The following is a 21,906-nucleotide window of genomic DNA, read 5'->3' as shown; positions in this document are numbered from 1 at the left end:
AAATAAACAAACAAATGTACTGTATTTTAACGGTGGCACAGTGAGGACAAACTGGCGAAGGCTGAGCAAAAACCTAATTTTAGTGAGATGATTCACACTCAGCTGAAAATAACAAAAAACCACATCTGAATGAAGTCCACTCATGGACCGGCTTCCAAGTCATACATCGCCTGTTCAGAATGTAATATACTATAAACTATTGATCTTTAACTCATTATATGACTGTTATTAGATTTTTTTTTTTTTTTTGGAATAGATTTATGTCATAGATATGTGTCTTCTTATTTTTTGTGGTGTTGCATGTACTGAAGTGTCTAAATGACTCTGCCCTATATAAGTGTTTTTCTGCTGAAGTGTTGTTGTAATGCATCAAAGTTCATCCTTGATGTTCCACGGTGTCAGAGCAGCACAAACCCCCGTCGTGCATGGCCAGCTCATTTCATAGACCTCTGAACCTGATGCTGAGTGCTGAGATTCAGGTCAGAAATCAGGCTATACCACCTGCCTTTAAGATTTTCATTCATTATGAGATGATATCCTCATTTGAAATCTTCATATTAATTTTCTAACTCATTCACAACAAAGTCAAGTCGTCTTTTATGATGCCTGTCCATTATTAAATGGTGGCAACTCACAAGGTGGGTTTTCCATGAGGTTTTGGTAACATTTATTCATTTTATAACCACATTTCATGTTTTAGGGCTCAAAAAGGATTTTTACTGGGGCAATATAAGTTTAATGATGTTTATGAAGAGCTCAAAACTGGGAGTTGAATCCATTGGAAGTAGTCGGTTTCTTCACAGACTTTTGACTCAATGTTAAAAAGTCACTTTTGTTGTGTGTGAAGGGGATAAACACTTCCTAATTGTGCACAAATTGTACTAAATATCTCCCATCTTCTGCCTGCATGATTTTATGAATTTATGAAGGTCACGGCTGTTGTAACCATTACAACTGTTTTTATGATGTATGCATTATAACCAATAAAAGCAATGTCTAAATCACTTTTAGAAATCAGAAAGAAGTCTGCGATTGATTACTTAGTAACCTAGCAATTACGTCTGATAAACATTTGGTAAAAGAATTGTGATCTAAAGGGAAAGTAAAGCTGCAGCCACAAAATGTTATTTTATGCATCTCTGTGCATGCAAATTAGCATTTATGATCATGTAGGCCTAATCATCTTATCTTATTTTATAATAGGCTTCATCAGAGAAAAAAAAAATATTCACAGATGTTAATAAAACTAGTGAATACAAATTGTGATAGATGGTAAAATGCAGCTGTATAGAAAATAAACAGGTTCAGAATAAGTCACTGTTTTCTTTTGCATGGAAAAGTCCAAAGTTTTCATTTGAGATGTTTAACAGTAAGATCGGTCATGAATGTGTGCTTATATCACGTGCTAATAAGCATAGAGAATTTTTCTTGTCTATGCAAAAGTTTCTTCCCATGCAACCTAATGAATAGTTAAATGTTTCCCCTTCTTTTTTAATAAAAAGTTGTGCAATACCTCTTTTATTTAGCCTTCTCAATGCTACCCTACATCTAATTCCATTCCTTGTAATTTCTATTCTACTCCATCTACACACCACAACTGTATATACAAATTCTGTCTGTTTCTGTTTTATATTTATTAATGTATATTTCTTATTATCTGTGTGTTGTTGTTGTCTCTCTGTACTGGAAGCTTCTGTCACCAGAACAACTTCCTTTAATGTATATAATAAAGCTCTTTCTCATTCTGATTCTGAATTCATATTGGATCAAATGAATTGGAAGGAACTTAAAATGTACAATATTAGCAACGTTTTGGGCATGACAGTGTTACATATAGTGACTGATGTTCATAAATTATATAATCTTGATGCCAACCTATTAAATAGCTTTTCAATTCAATTTATGTCACTGAAATTTTGCTCACTTTCGCTATGCATGGTAATGTACATTTCTTATAAACAATACGAGGTTTTAATGTAGCGTTTTTACATTATGTTTCAGTTAAAATCACTGATGTTGGTTTAGTATGATGTCATTCTTCCTGCTGGATGTGAGACTCGAACCCAAGTAACTCTTCTTTATCTCCTCCGCGCGCTCCCCTCCCTTCCAAAGTGCTCTCTCTCTTCCTATTGGCTGATCGTCCGCGAGACTGGCGCAGAGACGCGCGCTGATTGGCCGGTGGCACTCGAATGATCAGTTCGGAACTCAGCAGAAGTACAAGTGATGAAGAGTGACGCTTCTCTTTCTCATCACACACTACCATAAGAGTGTGTGATCAAAGTGTCGCAGAGAGGGTGAGTGAATTATTGAATGTTTAACCTAAGTGCGTTTTCTGTCTTTCTTTCTTCTCGTGTATTGTAACAGAAAGGATGCTTACATGCATTGACACGTTCATTTTCTTTGAATGAAAAGAAAAGATGCCTTTTCATTTTCAATGCAATATTTAACAGTTTATTCATCTGAAATGTTCATATAAGAAGTTCTGAAGATTTAAGAGTTGATTTTTGTTTTGCATGTTAGTTTGTCATGCAAATTGAAAAAAGAAAAGAAAAAAATGTAACAGATGTGACTTAAAGCAAAGCGAGGAAGCAAGAAAAAAATTTCGGTACGTGTATTTCCGCACGAGCCTTTCTGGGTTCCTTTGCATAATTAATGAGGCTATGTGGGCATTCACTGTCTCATTCCTAAACACAATAATACATTAGGTAATGTTTTTTTTTTTACTTGAACAAAGATGCTTTCAGTGTGGATATTAACTTGTCATCATGCCTGAACATTGGGCTTTGTCTCAAAACCCATGAGAGCTCCCTACCTAGTCAGCTTTTTGTGCATCATTTTTGGAAGTTAGGGATTTTTTTTAATTTATTTTTTTACAACAATGTAGAATTTTTATTTATGTATTATTATTAAATTGTGCATAATGGCAGAAGTGAACATCAAATGCAATTTGTTGCATGCTTTTTCAAGCGAGTCAAACTGTTCTTAGAAACTTTCATAAAAATTCTGAAATATTTAGTTGAGTTAAATGGTCTTACAGTGCAAAGTAAGCATCAGTCAGTCAGCGTTTGATCAGTGATGGGCGGCGGAGGACAGCAGACGGACCGGATCACCGGTACCAACGGGAGGTTGGGCACTTACACCTGGGAGGAGGTGCAGAAACACACGAAGTCTGGAGATCAGTGGATCGTGGTGGAAAGACAGGTTTATAATGTGAGCCAGTGGGTGAAGAGACACCCCGGAGGACTGAGGATCATCGGACACTATGCTGGAGAAGATGCTACGGTAAAACACTCGACATCAATACATTTACAGTACATTTAACACGGAAGAATTTTATATATATCACATTACTGCACAACAATGGATGTGTCTTGTAGCCTGGTGAGATAGGTACCCTTTTGTTTTCTTTATGGTTAAAAAATTGTGCTAAAATCTTTCTATTATATCTAAGTGTAGACTAGATTACTGCAAAACAGGCTCTAAATCAACCAAGACAACATGTTGTGCATCATGACCCAAAATGCTATATAATGTATACATTTTTACACTCTAATATTGTATAAACAAAAAAAGGCTCATGCACTACTGAGCTGCCTAGACCTTTGGTTAAAATGTTCAATTATATGCCCTTTTCCGCAATGGAATAATAAAAAAAAAATATTGCGAATTTTTATTTCACAATTTGGAATTCTTTCTCGCAATTCTGAAAAAAGAAAAAAATCTGAATTATGAGATATACTTAATAACTCACAATTGAAATGTAATTATGAAAATTAACAATTGGGAATGTATAATCTGCAGTTGTGAGGTATAAACTTGAAACCGCGAGAAAAAGGGCTGAATTTCGAAACACAAAATATTGTGATTACCTCTTATATTTTTTTGTTTTGTGGCAAGAAAAAAAAACAAAAACAAAACTGAATTTAGAGAAAAAAGTCAGAATTGTGAGATCCAAACTTAGATTTGTGAGGAAAAAAGTCAAACGTTTACTCAATGGCATGGAGCAAAGTCCAAATTATGGGAAAAAAAGTTGCAATTCCCGTGCATTCGTTCTGTGGCGGAAATGTGCTTCCATAGATTATGGCCAAACCTACTTTATAAAGTACGTTTGGCAAAGTCAAAACCAAAATTTGTATGCATTATACAAAAAATTCATGAAATTGTGAATAATTAATCATACAAATACTAATACACATAAACATTCAAATATAGTAAATGTAAGAAGCTATGCAGCATGTCTAGGTACTGTAGGAGGCTTATTAAAGCAGCTGTTTGTTTCAGTGTTGTTGGGATTGATTCAGATAAGAATAAAATAATGATTACCAGTGTGGTATTTCTTTGATCTGGTGTAACAGGAGGCGTTTACGGCGTTTCATCCAGACCTTCAGCTGGTGAGGAAATACATGAAGCCGCTGTTAATCGGGGAGCTGGAGGCGTCTGAACCCAGTCAAGACTGCCAGAAAAACGTGAGTGTCGAGACATAACCTAAACCTACACAGAATAGATGAATAAAACATGCCATCAGTCCATTTAATATGGATTTTCTTAAAATATCTGGATGGTAAATGGTAAATGGACTGCATTTATATAGCGCTTTCAACAGACCACATGGCCATCCAAAGCGCTTTACATAATATACATGGATGATGCATATTAATATGTATGATGAATTACTAGAAAAAGACAAATAAATATTTGAAGTCAGAAATTATAAGGGTGCCAGTCCTTTGAATTTAGAGTAAGGAAGGCGTGCCAAATCTAAAATATTAAAAAAAAATTATATAGTACTTTTAGTAAATAAAGTATTTGTTTTTTTTAAAAACTGGATAATGTGCATCTAATTTAGACAGCAGTTCCGAGTTTTCTGAGCATCACAAATTTGACAATCAAAATGACATCTAGTTGAATTTCCATCAATCTGTTGCCCTTCTGGTTAAGATGCACGCATTAAATTCAGAATTCAGTTAATGAGCGGGAAACTGGATCACAGGAAGTTGAGTTGAAATTCAAATTTGGATGACGGGAATTTACTGAATTACAATTCTAAGAAACTTATCAGGTAAAGAATCAGGGTATCTTCCGTCCATTCCAAATCCGTTTCAAATTAAAAAACAGAAAACGAAAACTCAAGAGGATTCAAGTGAGAGAACATGAATTAAATAACGAGAAATGGAAAGATGGCTCGTTCATTCGTTATTCCATCTAGGTTGACAAACGGAAAATGAGTTTTTGACTTGATTTCTCATTTTGTCGTTTTGGGTTTAAAAAACGGCTTATGGCTTCAATATTTCATTCGCACTTGTGGGCGGAGCTGAAACGCTCCTTTCATCTGATTGGTCGGATCGCTCCGCCTTCAACTCGATCTTACATTCTTTCAGAATAAGAGTCTTATAAGAGTAGTGTCTAGAAACCACCGCTCACTGTTAATTAACATAATATTTGAGTCAGATGTTACTGCGCACATAATTCGTGCTGCTGTGACTTGCAAGTCACGCCTTTAAATTATTTCTAGGTTATAGTATTGTATGAATATTGTCCCACTCTAAATACAGTGCAAATAGTTTTGTCTCCTTGGATAAAAGTGAAGAGGAAATAAAAATCAATTATAGACTGAACAGTTCCATGATAATATGTCTGTAACATTTACCACTCTCATCTTTTAAGTCAAAAGGCACTAGGTAGGTGTGTGTGACATTAATAATTAATTGGGAAAATTACTATAGTTAAATTTATGAAATATATTAGTAATATTCGTTTTATTACATACTAAATTGAATGGTTTTTCTTTTAGTCTTCTTTGTTGGCCTTGAGAAAGCCAACATATATTTGAACATTATTATCATTTATTATGAGAGTAATTGACAACGACTAAAATTTTAATGTTTCACCAAATTTCCTTCTCAAAAAATCCTAGTGACTTTCATTATCTGAGCAATGAAGGTCTTACACTTAATGTCCACTAGAGGGGGAGACAGGATTTCTATTTACGTAAAATGGCAAATAAATACATTAATTTCATGTGTACTACCATGAATATGCCATATCTGTGTACAAGAATAAACTTCACACTTCAAGCTGTACTTTAAAACTTCCCATTCTGGCTTTTTCAACCTACCTCCAAATGTATTTTAATATATTTTTTATTCACACTGGTTTATTCATTTAATGTTTGTCCATCTAGAACTTTTATTTTTCATGAGCTGTACATTTTAAGATGTACTCAGTGTTGATAAATCACATGCACTGAATGTAAATGCTAATGTCAGGACTCTCAGTCCTCCTCTTGGATGGCCAGTGTCCTGCAAAGTTTAGCTACCCCAAATAAACACACCTAAGCTAAGCAAGGTCTTCAGGATCAGTAGCAATGTCCAAGCAAGTGTGTTGGAACTGAACTCTGCAGAACATGGTTCTCCCGGTTCAGGACTGGGTTTTAAATCTATAAATGAATTTGTATAGTTGGGTGTCTGCATGCAGAGGTGTACTTCAGTAAGTACAATGTAAACTGTAATCTATAAAGACAAATCTTCAGATAAGCATTAAGGCCACTGCCTTGAGGTCTCCATCCATTGGTCAAAACAGACCTCGCACCCCACCACACTCCTGCTAGCTGTCAACATTAATTGCGGCTGGTGCCAAATAAAAATTATGTATCCCTTGTGGATTGTTCAAATTCACTACCCTTTCGTTATGTTCAGGATGAAAACATTCACTCAATTAAACTGCTATAAGCATTAGATAAAAAAATTTTCCCCTAATTTATTGTTGGTGGATGTTTTTTTTTCACTGACTTCCATTATAATTACATTTTTGATTGCAAAGCCATGAAACATAATCATGCATTCTTGATTGTTTGTGGTTTTCCCTGTTGGGAAGAGGTAAAATTTGTTTTTGTTTTTTACAGTTGATCACTAGGTGGGACCATCAACCCTTTAGATAGGCCTGTGCAAAAAAAAGCTTAGTTTCTGACTTGTATATAGAGTTATGTGGAGTATAACAGCAAATTATATTGTGTGTATGTGTGTAGGAGAGAGAGAGAGAGAGAGAGAGAGAGAGAGAGAGAGACTTTTGCGCACTTACCTTGATGTATTTGAGAAAATCTAAATGTACACCTCAGCTCTCAGAACTACATGGAGTAAACTAAAGTGTATTTATGCACCTGCTGCCTTTTAATGGTGGTGATAAGTATAGACTAAACAAAAACAGTACATGGATTTAAACACTTGCATGCCATCCTTCTGGTCATTTGATGGTGAGAAGAGCAGCAAGCAATACGAGAAAGGGCTTGACTTGAACCAGAGTTTTAGAAATGATTATGCAGCTTGACCCCTCCAGCGAGTTGCTGCTTATTTGAAGTTGGTATTGCATTTTGGTCCATAATCAATTATGTTCAAAGTAGTTTTTTTTAAGATTAAGAAGTAGTTAAGATTTAAAGGTTTTAAACTGGCTTCACCATCAAGAAAAGACAAGTATTTCACACATAGGCCCTCCGTTCTTTTCACCATCAAAAGTCAGCAGGTGCATAAACACACTTCTTTTTTTTATTGTTTAGTCCATGTAGTTCTGAGAGCATGAGGTGCATATTTGGATTTTTTCAGATACATCAAGGTAAGTAAACAAAGGTCTCTCCCACTCTCTCTCTCTCTCTCTCTCTCTCTCAAACACACACACACACACACACTATAATTTGCTGTTAAACTCCATATAACTCTATATACAGGCCAGAAACTAAGCCTTTTTTTGCACAGGCCTAAAGGGTTAATGGTCCCACCTAGTGATCAACTGTAAAAATAACAAATGTTACCTCTTCCCAACAGGGAAAACCACCAACAATCAAGAGTGCATGATTATATGGTGTCATGGCTTTGCAATCAAAAAATGTCGTTATAATGGAAGTCAATGGGACAAAAACAGCCACCAACAATAAATGAGGGAGAAAAAATTAAAATCTAATGCTGCACAAAACTAACAATACATCAAATTTAATCTACAGTTACTAATCTTTGACATGCCCAAGACTGTCATAAAAGGTAAAAAAAAATATCCAGTCCACAATTACTTTTTATATTGAAAATATATCATTTTGTGTGTGTTTTTTCTTCCCAAATCAGTGACATAATTTATGAACTTGGTAATTAAAGAGTTAAAATCTTGGATTTTCTTTTTAAACATTTGGTAGTTTTGATCAGGACTGAGGGTGATTAATAGATTTATGCAAAAAAAAAAAAAAATCTTTATCTGAGACATTTTTACAGCATTTTAATTTAGTGGGTGTTTTCATCCCAAACATAACAAAAGGGTAGTGAATTTACCCACAGTATACTGTTGAGTTTTTGAAAAATTTCAAGCATTTTCCCAAAATAAGTGTCAAAATAAGATTTGTCACCAATCATTCCATTAGCTGCAACACAGAGAAAGTTGTGGCCAAAATAAGACTCAACTTTACCCCCTATTGGACGAAAACGTCCCCAACAACGCATAATGGGGTATTATGTAACAGCAAGTCATTTGTGCAAGTACATTTGACTTGCAGTTTTTTCCAAAACTTAATCATTTTTATTTGGTACCAGCTGCAGTAGTTAATGTTGTTTTATATTATACAGCTATCATTGAGCTAAGGTATACCCCCCTACCACCCCATCTATCATTGAAGAACCTGTGTTACACATATATGGCATATTCATGGTAGTACACATGAAATTAATGTATTTATCTGTCATTTAAACTTACATAAACAGAAATCCTGTCTCCCCCTCTAGTGGACCTTAAGTGTAAGACCTTCATCGCTCAGATAATGAAAGTCACTAGGATTTTTTGAGAAGGAAAAAGTCTGACCAGTTACAGCAACGAGTCAAACGAGTCTGAAGATCTGAGCTGAATTTGGTGAAACAATAAAATTTTAGTCGTTGTCAAGGCCAACAAAGAAGACTAAAAGAGAAACATCATTCAATTTTGTCTGTAATAAAACTAATAATTCTAATTTATTTAATAAATGTATCTATATTATTTTCCACAATTAATTATTAATGTCACACACACCTACCTAGTGCCATTAGACTTAAAAGATGAGAGTGGTTAATGTTACAGACATATTATCAATGAAATGTTCAGTCTATTATTGATTTTTATTTCCACTTCACTTTTATCCCAGGAGACAGAACTATTTGCAATGTATTTACAGTTGGACGATATTCATACAATACTATAACCTAGAAATAATTTAAAGGGGTGACTTGCAAGTCGCAACAACGCGAATTATGTGTCTACATCTGGTTTCAGATATTGCTCTTGTATGACTCTTATTCTGAAAGACTGAGGAGCCCGAGTTGAAGGCGGAGCGATCCGACCAATCAGATGAAAGGAGTGTTTCAGCTCCGCCCACAAGTGCGAATGAAATATTGAAGCCATAAGCCGTTTTTTAAACCCAAAACGACAAAATGAGAAATCAAGTCAAAAACTCATTTTCCGTTTGTTAACCTAGATGGAATAACGAATAAACGAGCAATTTTTCCATTTCTCGTTATTTAATTCATGTTCTCTCACTTGAATCCTCTTGAGTTGTTCGTTTTCTGTTTTTTAATTTGAAACGGATTTGGAATGGACGGAAGATACCCTGATTGTAAAGGATTCTGGGAAATGATTGCATCTTCAAATGCCAAGTCATTTTTAGCTTTTTAACATTTTTAAATAAGTCTGTCAAACAGTCAGTCTTAGTTCAACTGATCAACTTCCCTTTTCTAAAAATGCTTTTTTTTTTTTTTTTTTGTGCTGTTAAATGAAATATTATGTCGCACATGCACACACACACACACATATATACAGTATATATTCAGAGTTTATATCTTTAATTCAGATTTTTTTAATCTCAGATTTGTGAGGGGAAAAAAAGAGAATTACAACAAAAAGTCAGAATTATGAGATATTAAGTTTTAAATACTTATTTTTTATTATTATTTAGTTGCAGAAATGAGCTTTAATATATAAATCTTGTGATTTTCCTTATCTCTACAAGTGTCTTCTTAGTGAATAAATGTTAATGTATTTCATTTTCAATTTAAATTGTGCTTTTTTTATTCAAATTCGACATCATCTTCATGGAAAAGTCCAAAGTGTTTCATTTGAGATGTTTAACAGAAAGAGCGGTCACGAATGTGTGCTTATATCACGTGCTAATAAGAGAATTTTCTTGTCTATGCAAAAAAGTTTCTTCCCATGCAACCTAATGAATAGTTAAATGTTTCCCCTTCTTTTTAATAAAAAGTTGTCCCAAACTGAGGAATTGTATTGCAGTTTAAAAGGCGTTCTCAATTCAATACTGCTGCACAATGGATGCGATCCCAGAAAACTGCTACTGTGTATTTTATGAGTTCTGGGTCATGATCTTCACATCACAGAATGACAGTCAGACGGTAATTCCTCTTCCCAGACACCCAAATAACAGCTTGTTGGCTTACGTAAGTGTGACATTAAAGCACAAAAAGCAATGAACCGCTCAGATTAACCTTTGTCCGAAGACACCAGTCACACAATTCAGCTTTCACTCCTCTACATTCACGCCCTAAAAATTCAGGTCATGCATCACTTCTGCATTTAAATGCGATTGTGCCCATAGTGGACTGTATTTGTTGTGATGTCACCTTCGTTTTCTCTCAGGCTGCTCTTGTGGAGGATTTCCGAGCCCTTCGCGAGCGTCTGGAGGCTGAGGGGTGTTTTAAAACCCAGCCCCTGTTTTTCATCCTGCATCTGGGTCACATCCTGCTCCTGGAGGTCATCGCCCTGATGCTGGTGTGGCACTTTGGAACCGGCTGGATCAACACGGCCGTCGTTGCTGTTTTAATGGCTACCGCACAGGTATAAAGGACATGTTTCATATAATCGTAACGATGTTTAAAAAGAGCAGCAGAAATGGTAACCATAATCCAACGAGGAGGATTTTTTTCTTGTAAAGAGACTTCATCATGATGCAAAAATACACTGAATGATAATTTTTTTTGTTTGTTTTATGTCTACAGTCGCAGGCTGGATGGCTGCAGCATGACTTCGGTCATCTGTCCGTGTGTAAAACCTCTCGGTGGAATCACTTAGTGCACAAATTTGTCATCGGACACCTGAAGGTACCAACATATCCTGCCCAGTCTTCACTATAAGAAATGATCTTAAGCCTAGACTAAAATGCATGCCTGGGCTGTTTTTACTGAAAGGAAACTGGACTGACCGATCGTTAAAATATATCAGTTCCATTGTTTCGTCTCAAGATGCACATCAGAATTTTTTTTGTTAGGCACGATAATAAAACTACTTAAATGCCCCAATTGAACTATGGACTAATCCTGGCTTAATCTAAACCTAAATCTAAATCTGTTCATTTTTAAACCTGTAGCGAAAAAAGCCAAAGATATCCATTTATAGCCATGTTAAAAAAGCTAAATTTCAAACAATGGTACCCACCTGGAAAAGAATGCAGGGTTTTGAGCCATTGTTTTAAAAATCTGACTTCACAAAGTGTTTCGAAACGTTGGTGCAAAACAGTAAAAGAAGCTGCGAAACTAAGACATCTGTTTATAATGCCATCTCGCTTTTTTTTAAAGCAAAATCTAGAAACGTCAAACAAAAGTATCCACCTGGAAAAAAAAGGTAGAGGTTAGAGAGGCCTTTTAAAAGTTGAACTTAACACAGCAACTTAAAATCTCGTCACAAGTTATAAAAAAAACGATTTCAATGACATCGAGTCATTACGGTGTATTTTGCATTTGTAAAATCAAAAATGCTAAATGCTGAACAGTTAGTATCCACCTGGAAAAGGAGGCAGAATTTTGAGATGCAGTTTATGAGATGAGAGAGACACTGAAAGGACAAACCAATTACATCTGTTCATAACGATGGTATCCCGGTATTAAAAAGCAGAAAAGCGTCAAGGCAAACACTAGCATGCACCTGGACAAGAAGGCTGAGTTTCGAGACACAAGTTTTTAAAAGTTGAAAAAGTTAAAAACACAGCGGGAGACATCCAAAGACATTAGGGCTGTGAATCTTTGGCAAGGCTTCGATTCGATTACGATTCATAGGTTTTCGATTCGATTCAATTATAATTATATTAATAATATTAATTATATAATTATTATTATTTATTTTTTTACAAGGAATTATCTTCTTTTTTAAATTACTTTTAATTAGCTGTAATAAATTTAATACACTGCTGGACAATAATCAATCATTTGTAATCGATATTTTTGTCGTAATGGCAATTTAATGATTGTTTTATATACTAGGCTACATTTAATTAGCAATTATTTAAATTTTCTGCACAGAATAAGGTAGAAAATATAGTTTATAGTTTCTGTACTGTAATAAATGTCAATTAGCACTGCATCATTCATAAATTGTTTGTGGGGTTTTTTTTAGTTTCATCAGTTCATTTTGCTTTTATTCAGTTTAGCTGCAGATATAGCCTGGATCGCTTCTCTTTCAGTGCGAAAACGTCTTCATCTCTATTTAACTTTTCCTCTCCATCAGCGAATGATTCTGAGAGGAAACGCGCCAGATGTCTGTTTGCTAATGAAACAAACGCTACTTTCATGCATCTGATTATGAGATAAACCTCGCGCTCTTAATTCAAGGTCGTTGTTAATGCGGTGGTTAATTTTAAAAGTTTCCTTCGTATATTCGGTTAATCCGCATTGTTTAAACACATTTATCATTCAATGGATCTGTGCGTTTGATTTAGACACTTACATTTCTACTCCGTCCATGCAATAAATACAGCTTTCGATGGCTCCGGTAACTCTGTCGGTAAGATGCAGAGAGCCATTGACAAACTACAGAAAAGTAAAACTACTTCACGTTAGCATTACTGGCCACGAATCCTATAGATCACACGTCAGCAATCCTGTGACAGTCTTCAGGCGGTAAACAGATACAGCGCGTGAAGGACAGATAAGAGGCATGATTCACTAACACTCTTCAAGGTCTCCATTAATTCGTGCGTGTAGTAATTTAATGTGTTTACATTTTGAAAGCATTGAATCGCTATAGAAATCGCGATTCATTCGATTCTTAGCATTTTGAATCTATTACTGTCCAAGATCGGCGATTCACGATTCAAAAATCGTGTTTCAAGATCGATGCATATGAATCGACAGGGTTTGTAATCGATGCATCGAGAAAACGAGTGAATCGTTACATCCCGAAAAGACATCCATCTAGTGCAAGTTTACATAGACAACTATTACAAATCAGCGCAGTGAAGACAAAGCTAAAACAGGTTCTGTGTGGACCACTTTTACAAACAGTCTCAGTTTAGGCTTTAGCGTATCAGCAATTGTAATCTGTTTTGTTTTTGTTTTTTTTTTGCAAAGTCATCCTAGCAGATGTAGGTAATGTGATAGTAGCTCGACTTCATCCAGGATGTACAGTATAAACATGATTCATTTGTTTGAAAGAGGTGTTGTGCGACGTGTATTTTTTCCACACTGTGCCTTGTCTTTTTCAACAGAGATATGATGTAACTTCTCTACACAAAACTGGACTTGTAAACAATATGTTCAAAAAGATAAATATATATGTAAATATGATTAGCTCAATACCAAAAAAATAAAAATCTGATTACTCTGCATTTGGATACAGTTTGCCACATTGTTAGCTTAGCATCATGCTAACGACCATGTGCTGTCGCATGAGGAGTGCTGTTTGTATGGCCATGAAAGTTGCTACATATAAAACATCTAAATTTGTACGAGTTTCAGTTGGAAACCTGTTTCGGTCTGTTTGTGTGTCTGATGTTTCGGTGTTCCTCAGGGAGCGTCTGCGTGCTGGTGGAACCATCGCCACTTCCAGCATCACGCTAAACCCAATGTCTTCAAGAAGGACCCGGATGTCAACATGCTCAATGCGTTTGTGGTGGGAAAAGTGCAGCCTGTGGAGGTACAAACACACTATCCACATGATGCATGCATGAAGAAAATACCTGATCGGGTCTGATTTGACTCTTTCTGTCTGTGTTACTACAGTACGGCATTAAAAAGATCAAGCATCTGCCTTACAACCATCAGCACAAGTACTTCTTCTTCAGTAAGTCGGTTTATGGCTACAGGGATGTTTACCAGATTCCTACTGGAATGTATATCTTAATTTATATCATAACGGATCCTAATGAAAATTAATAACAATCAGATAAGATCTTCTTGATAAACTGAAGGTTTTCTGATTTGTACAGTTTGTTTTGAATGCATGTTTTCGTTTGCTTAATCCTCTATTAAACAAATATTGCTTAATTTTCATATAATTTATAATAATAGAAATGTACCATTTATAATTAGAAAGTTTCATTTATGTAGAATTTACATAATATAATATAAATATATTTTTATATAAGTGGCATTTTATTTATATATTATTAAATATGTTATATAAAAATATTAATATATAATAATAATATTAAATTGCCCACACACATATATAAATTCACTGTGACCCAACAGAGCTGTACATAAAATGTGTAATACATTAAAATATACTGTAATATATATACACATACATACGTACATATATTAAATTAAATTAATGCATTTAGCTGACTTACAGTGCATTCAGGCTATCAATTTTTACCTATCATATATATATATATATATATATATATATATATATATATATATATATATTCAATAAAAATGTTAAATATAAATAATATCATATTGAACATATTCACCAAACTTAAATTTTTTCGCCATATATTAAACATTTGGCAATGTGTTATCATTAAAATAAATATTAAATATTAAAATAAGCGTTAAATGCCTGTTTATGTGCAGATTATGATTTTCACTCAAAATATCTCCATCCTGTATGACGACTTATAACCATGCTTGAGGTTTAACACATTTTTCTGTCGTTGTTTCTCAGTTGGACCGCCTTTGCTCATTCCAGTTTATTTCCAGTTCCAGATCTTTCACAATATGATCTTACATGGTCTTTGGGTGGTAGGTTTGGCTCTTGCCGTGTTAATGCAGCTGAGTGTGATTTTACAGCACTTTCTCGTCCTTATCTTATCTTATCTCTTCTCGTCATATCTCTTTTAGGACCTCGCGTGGTGTATAAGTTACTACGTTCGATACTTCCTGTGTTACACACAGTTCTACGGAGTGTTTTGGGCGGTGATTCTGTTTAATTTCGTAAGGTAAAACAATCATTTCATCTACAACTTCTGCTTAAAATAAATTTAATTCCAATGTAATATTCCAAATGCATTCTCATTGGCTGAGAAGCAAAATACAACCACTTATAAAAAAATAACCATATATATTAGTTATTTGGACATTTACCATATAAGTATTTTTGGAAATGCCTTGGTATTGGAATATACGAAAAAGTCTACGGTTTTATTTTTACACACTGCTTTGTTTGTGCCAGAGAGAGAGAGAGCGGTGTGGGCGTGTCCTTCACTCTTCACTCTCTCATTGTCTGACTGCTCTAGTCTCCGCCCACTCCTCCTGCACCAATCAGAACGCTGGAGCATTGATTGCTCACAGCTGCTGGTGTGTAAGAGATCATAAAGCTGGCTCAGTGTTCCTCTGTTCTGTTTTTTGACACCTATACCAAAAGTTTCCATGACAAATTTATTTCAAGAGAAATGAATGGAGACTTAATCTAAGTAGCTGATAAAGCATGTGTAATCTAGTGCATATCTTCATCTAAGTGCTCCTCGTTAGTGTTATTTTTTTCTAGCTGACTATTGAGATTTGGGCATGAATGGCTTTCCTGAGGTTCTGTCCTGTTGTTTACTAGCCATTTTATTCACATCTGTCCGCAGTTGAAAAGTGCATTAACTAAAAATGGCACTGACCAAAATGTAATCACAATAAAAGATGTAAAAAAAAATTTGAAATCAGTGTTTGCACAGTTGACATCTTTACCTGTTGTAGTTTATCCCATTTGTGTGCACCAAATAGACATTATCAAAATGCAACCTCGGAGAAGGGTTCGTTAAACATTACAGTCTCTACCGAACTCTTTCAGCCACAATTGAATATTTCTGGTTGCCAAAATGTTGGTGCATCACTAATTTCCACATTATATCTTCTTTAAATGTTCTGCAGGATTTCCTCATGTTTCAAATAAGTATGTAAAATTGGGTAAAACCTACCCATATATCAAATTACCACCAGATACCCCACCAAAAAAAGACTAAAGTATTTCTTTTGAGAGAGAATATGTTGATTTGTATAAGAGCAGTATCATGTGAAGTGCTTTGATGCTATCAAAGCCATTCAATTAGTGTATGTTTACATGCCCTGCTCATTTCTGTCAATGGAAATGAATTCAATCTGATTTCAGATTCAGAAAGTCCCAAAACACCTCCCCCACACACACAATCTGATCAATTTCATTTGGTTTAAGCTCAATTGGATTGATTGAGGTGTTTGCAAGAAGGCTTTTCAATCTGATTGAGCCGTCAATCCATTTATCAACATTATTAGGTTACATGTAAACATAGCTAATGGTTACCTCGCCACCAATTGCTTTGGGTGACCTACAGTTGATATTGTATTTTAGTGTAACACAATGTAATCGTGAGATCCTGGTTAGGGTACAGTCACATGATTGTGGTGTTCCTGTGGGCTGCAGGTTCATGGAGAGTCACTGGTTTGTTTGGGTGACCCAGATGAGCCACATCCCCATGAACATCGACTACGAGAAACACCAAGACTGGCTGAGCATGCAGGTGACATTCTGAGCCGTCACAGTCTCACTGGGTTTAAGTCATTCTTCCATACCCATTCTATGCATTTCTGTCATCTAGTTGGTTGCAACCTGTAACATCGAGCAATCCCCCTTCAACGACTGGTTCAGCGGACACCTCAACTTTCAGATCGAGCACCAGTAAGAAATACAAAAGTGTGAAAATGGCTTCAGTTTATCTTCGGCATTTCACAACTCTGCCTTGTTCTTGTCCCAGTCTCTTTCCCACAATGCCTCGGCACAATTACTGGCGCGCCGCTCCACACGTGCGAGCGTTGTGTGACAAATACGGAGTCAAGTACCATGAGAAGACCTTGTACGGGGCCTTTGCCGACATCATCAGGTATGATGCACACCTAAAATCTCACGGCTTCACCTTCAAAATATGCTTTTTGCTCTGAACCTTTCCTTAAATGAAACAACATTGACCACAAATCTAACAGTCTGCCTTGGTTGGGGTCAGTTCGGCCAACACTAAATTTTTCAAACTGCTGTTTATACCGGTTTATTTTTTCATTAAATTTGGTGAAAATTTCTCATTTAGGGACATGGATGTGGATGCAAAGTTTTAACGGATGTATTTTAGAAAGGCTGCACAAATTTTATGACTTTATGAACGGATTATGACTATGCTTTATTGTGATTTTTAATGTTTAATTTTGTGTAGCCTTAGAAAACAGTCTTGTAATGCTTTTCATGGATTCTTATCCGTGGAATGCACCACTTTTGGTATTTTGCTGGTTAACTGACACGGACGAAATGCAATCAAAGCTTTTTTTTTTATAATGTACTCTAATCTAATCAGACTCGTTACAGCCCTACTTTATTTACAAATGCATAGAAACCGATGTGGGTCACTTTTATCCCAAACATTCACTACCGTAAATATATCAAAACTTAATTTTTATTAGTAATATGCATTGCTAAGAATTCATCTGGACAACTTTAAAGATGATTTTCTCATTATTTAGATTTTTTTGCACGCTCAGATTCCAGATTTTCAAATAGTTGCATCTCTGCAAAATATTGTCCTCCTAGCAAACTTAACATCAATTGCAAGATCATTTATTCAGCTTTCAGATTATGCATAAATCTAAATTTTAAAAAGATTGGTTTTGTGGTCCAGGGTCACATTTATGAAGGATCTGTACTTATTTATATTTTGTGTGCATATCCTGGCAGATGTTTCAGCTCTAACTGTTCCTTTACTCTTCTCTCAGGTCTTTGGAAAAATCTGGAGAACTCTGGCTGGATGCGTACCTCAACAAATAAAACCTCACTTCTGTTTGCATTTAAAAAATAAATAAAAAGCTGAGCAGAATCCACCAATCAGAGACAGCGTGTTGCAGACTTGACATTAAAAAGTGTAACTAAAAGACCAGTCAATCAGATTGCTAAAATGATGCATAGCACTTTTGTTTTTGATATTTAAAGGGTAATTGTGGCACTTTGAATGTGTTTTAAAGACCGAGAGATAAAGAAAGTATCTGAAGGTACATGAATGTGCATGATCGTGCCTGAAAGTCATGTGATTGCTGGATTGCAATCGCCGAGATTTAGAATAGTTTCTAGATGCATTGAATATTTCGAGGATAATTTCTGAGGTACCATTTTTTAGCAGTCACTTTATTTCTTAAATTTAAATACATTGATTTTGTTTTTATAAATAACATTTGGAGAAACTAGCTGGATAATACTAAGAGGTTGTACTTCTGGTTTTATATGACATGATTTCACCAATTAAACTGATTCAACCTCATCTGTGTGTTTTTAAAGCGTCTCAATTGTGACTGAACTACATACTGAAGGATCAAAATCTCTACATGCCCTTTATACAAATTAAAACACTTGTTGTGTGTTGACAAAGGAAAGAAGTGCATGAAATCCAGCTGATAAATCTACTGTTCTCGCGTCATTCATTCGTCACAACGATCAGCATCAGAACGTGTGATGAGACTGAATTTAGCACATTATTTACATTCTCCTTTCTTTCAAAAACCGATGTCACAGATGCAATCATGCATCAAACCCCAGAAAACAATCACTGCGCTCAATCTGATGGACACGGGTGAATCTCATGGACATGTACAGGTCACATTTAACCACAAGATCACAAGAAATATGTATATTTTGCTTAATATACATTACATTTTTTGACTTTCACCTCAACTTAAAAAATGTTTTGAGTGTTTTTGAATTGTAAAACATGAATGCATGACAGTAATTGTATTGATTTTCATTTATACTGATATTCTTTATGTATTTTTGAACGAATCATCAAAAATTACAAAATTACAAATACTTTGAGAAATTGACAAAAATGATGCAAAAACGTTAATGATCCTAAAATAGTCTATTTCTATAATAGTCCTTTTGTTTTTTAGGTGAAAAGCCAATGCAATGATATTTATTTATACTGATTATTACTTGTTTTTATTTTTTTTTATGATTAATTGCCTAAAATTTTTACTTTGAGCAATGGTGGTTAAAATTACAAATTCAAAAATATTCAAACAAATTTTCATAGCCGAATATTTTCTTATAATTTTGAAGTGTGACCCGTACATGTTTTCACGAGTCTCACCGATATATTGTTTCCATGCAATAGAGAGCCGTATAAGCTTACAAATATTTTCCAGCATGAACAAGATAATGTGTGTGGATAAATCACAATAAGGTCCGTACATACACTTATAATAAAAAGCACCAGGAATAAATATACAATTAGAAAAGATATTGGATTAGACATTTGGTCGACGATGTGGCTGAATCTATAGCATCTAACTTCATTGGTGGGTTTGGTTGATGGTTACTGTTGCCAGGTGACTGTTTGATTGACAGTTCAGGCAGATGCAATTTTCTCTTGCTGTTTATTCAGAATCTCCTGCAGTTCTGTATCTCCTCGACTCTTCTGATGGAGGGAGAAAAGCCAGATGAGAAGAGTTGTGTGGTGTTTAGCAGACATGTATCATTGTGTATGAAGTGCTTCTGACCTCTAGCTGTGCTTTCTGGACGGTGACCTGGCTGTAGACGCGAGATCCCTCATCTCCACACACGGTCTTCAGGTTCTCTTTATTCAGAGAGAAGAGCTGAGAGCCGGTCAGGATTCCCAGACGCTCCACCGTCCTGACAGACAGAGGCATTATTTCTCAACTTAATTATAAAACTTTTATAAAGATCTCATGAAATCAAACTGCTTCAATTAGCGAAAGCAAAGTAAAGCTGTCAAATGTGTCGTTGTGTTTTAGGCTGTGACAAACTAAAGGCTATTGGGTTAAAAAAGGAACAAACCTTTCAATATGTCCCGATGCAGCTTCTGATTTCAATGAGAAACGTTCCAATGAAAAAAGATGCACCTGATGCATCATGGGATCTTTTTTTTTGGTTATTCTAATTTGTTTATTTTAGTTTAAGTTTAAAAGCTTTAATGAGCTCTTAATAAATATACTTTTTTTTTTTTCATAGTTTAGAAGGCTTAAAGTGTTCTCAGGGGGAAAAAACATTTTTAGTTTAATGTTTCATTTTAGGATCAATGATTTTTTTTTTTAATAATAATGTTATTTTAGTAAATTTCTCTAGTTTCATATATATTTACATATATATATATATATATATATATATATATATATATATATATATATATATATATATATATATTTACATTTACATATTTACATTTACATATTTACATTTACATATTTACATTTACATATTTACATATATATTATTTCATATTTACATATATATATTATTTCATATATATATATATATATATTTCATTTGAGAATTATTTTTATTTAAATTCCTTTATTTTAAAAGGCTTTGAGCTCTCAGTATAAATACGATTTTATTTTATTTTTTTATATTTATTTCTCATAGTTAAGAAGCCTCAATGAATTCTAAGTAAAAAATATATATTTTATTTTATATAAAAATTATCAGAATTAAATTCTTTATATTCTAGAAAGATTGAGTTCTCAGTAAATACATTCTTTTTATTTGAATTTATCTTGGCTTCTTTTTTCAAAAGATCTCTTAATTTGAAATCATCTTTACTGAGTTCTCAGTAAAAAAAAAAAATTATATATATTATATTTATTCATAGTTTAGGATTGAGATTTCAGTAAATGTAAATATATACATATATTACATTAGGAGACTCAAGGAGTTCAGTGTAAAAGCTATAGACTTGACTCACGGTTTGGAGAAGCCCTTGGCATTGAGCCAGGCGCTGACCTCGGCCGGGTTGGAGTCAAAGGTCAGCGGGACAGCAGACTGACGCACCACTTTAAAGTTCCTCGCAGGCTGTTGAACCTTATTACCAGTGATCAACATGAGCAGCTCATCGTTCACTTTGTCCATCTGCTGAGAGTGACCTGAGAACAGTGATGGAGAAACACGTCAAATACACACTTTCAGAGGTTTCCTTCTGGTCACATTTGTCAAAACTCACCGTCTTTGTCACTGCCCAGTGAGCCGGAGGGCGACTGTCCTCGGTATGACTGCATGAGAGTGGCAGCAAAACAAAATCATGATGCATTAGTGTTTTTTAATGATCGAAAATGTCTTGTTTTTCTGCTGCTTTAGTGTGCAAATGTGTTTACCGGACTATAGGCTGTTCCTGGACTGTATGGCGGGTCGATTAAAGCATGAGGATCCTCAAGTTTCACCACATCCAGGATATTATAGGGCACATATCCCGCCTGTCCGCTCCGGTTCCTCAACTTCCACCACTGCTTATCATCCTCCAACACCTTAAAACACACAGTGGCTAGTTCCTTCTTTCATAACACAGCTTGTATTGCACTTAATTTTGCAAGGTGCTTTTTATCAAAGCATGTAATCTCATTGCTGTCTTTGAGATGTTAAACGTGATTTATTTATTTTTTTCATTCTTCATACCTCCAGAACTTCATCCTGAAGCACCGACAGCTCATTTGCATTTCGTGCCACAAAGTGGTAGCGGATCTTTGCATACTTGCGAGAAACAGGAGGCGTCGAGAAAGACCTGGAAAAATAAAACGTGAGCAGCCAAAAAATAAAGGATTTTAAGCTTTTTTTTCTACAGTTGAAACCCTCAAAGTTACTCAGATCTGACCACTCACTCACCCGTTTGAAGAGATCGATGACTGTGATCCAAAGAACTGACATGGAAAAGAGAGAAGAGATGAAATG

General features: G+C 35.0%; 2 protein-coding genes across 5 annotated transcripts in view; one reads left to right on the top strand and one right to left on the bottom strand.

The window, feature by feature from the left end:
* The first annotated feature begins 2,159 nt into the window (after positions 1–2,159).
* LOC113066630 (fatty acid desaturase 2) lies at positions 2,160–18,488 on the top strand. The gene is made up of 13 exons (XM_026238564.1): positions 2,160–2,294; positions 3,038–3,282; positions 4,356–4,466; positions 10,651–10,848; positions 11,010–11,111; positions 13,792–13,917; positions 14,004–14,064; positions 14,896–14,972; positions 15,072–15,169; positions 16,618–16,714; positions 16,793–16,872; positions 16,949–17,074; positions 17,952–18,488. Exons 2-13 carry the CDS (start codon positions 3,076–3,078, stop codon positions 18,001–18,003), a joined length of 1,335 nt encoding a protein of 444 aa, XP_026094349.1. The 5' UTR covers positions 2,160–2,294; positions 3,038–3,075; the 3' UTR covers positions 18,004–18,488.
* The window catches only part of LOC113066628 (epidermal growth factor receptor kinase substrate 8-like protein 2), a 27,717-nt gene continuing 24,149 nt past the window's right edge, over positions 18,339–21,906 (bottom strand). For all 4 annotated transcript variants that reach the window (XM_026238561.1, XM_026238560.1, XM_026238562.1 and 1 more), the window contains 7 exons: positions 21,841–21,875; positions 21,634–21,739; positions 21,336–21,485; positions 21,185–21,233; positions 20,930–21,107; positions 19,725–19,857; positions 18,339–19,642 (listed from right to left, as the gene is read on the bottom strand). In XM_026238561.1, the coding sequence (XP_026094346.1) occupies positions 19,574–19,642; positions 19,725–19,857; positions 20,930–21,107; positions 21,185–21,233; positions 21,336–21,485; positions 21,634–21,739; positions 21,841–21,875 (720 nt within the window). In that variant the 3' untranslated portion in view covers positions 18,339–19,573. The remainder of the gene's footprint in view (positions 19,643–19,724; positions 19,858–20,929; positions 21,108–21,184; positions 21,234–21,335; positions 21,486–21,633; positions 21,740–21,840; positions 21,876–21,906) is intronic.

Source organism: Carassius auratus, chromosome 50 (genome assembly GCF_003368295.1).
Source record: "Carassius auratus strain Wakin chromosome 50, ASM336829v1, whole genome shotgun sequence".
NCBI classification, from domain to species: domain Eukaryota; kingdom Metazoa; phylum Chordata; class Actinopteri; order Cypriniformes; family Cyprinidae; genus Carassius; species Carassius auratus.
Note: the sequence above shows the minus strand (reverse complement) of the source record. Positions and strands in the feature narration are given on the sequence as shown.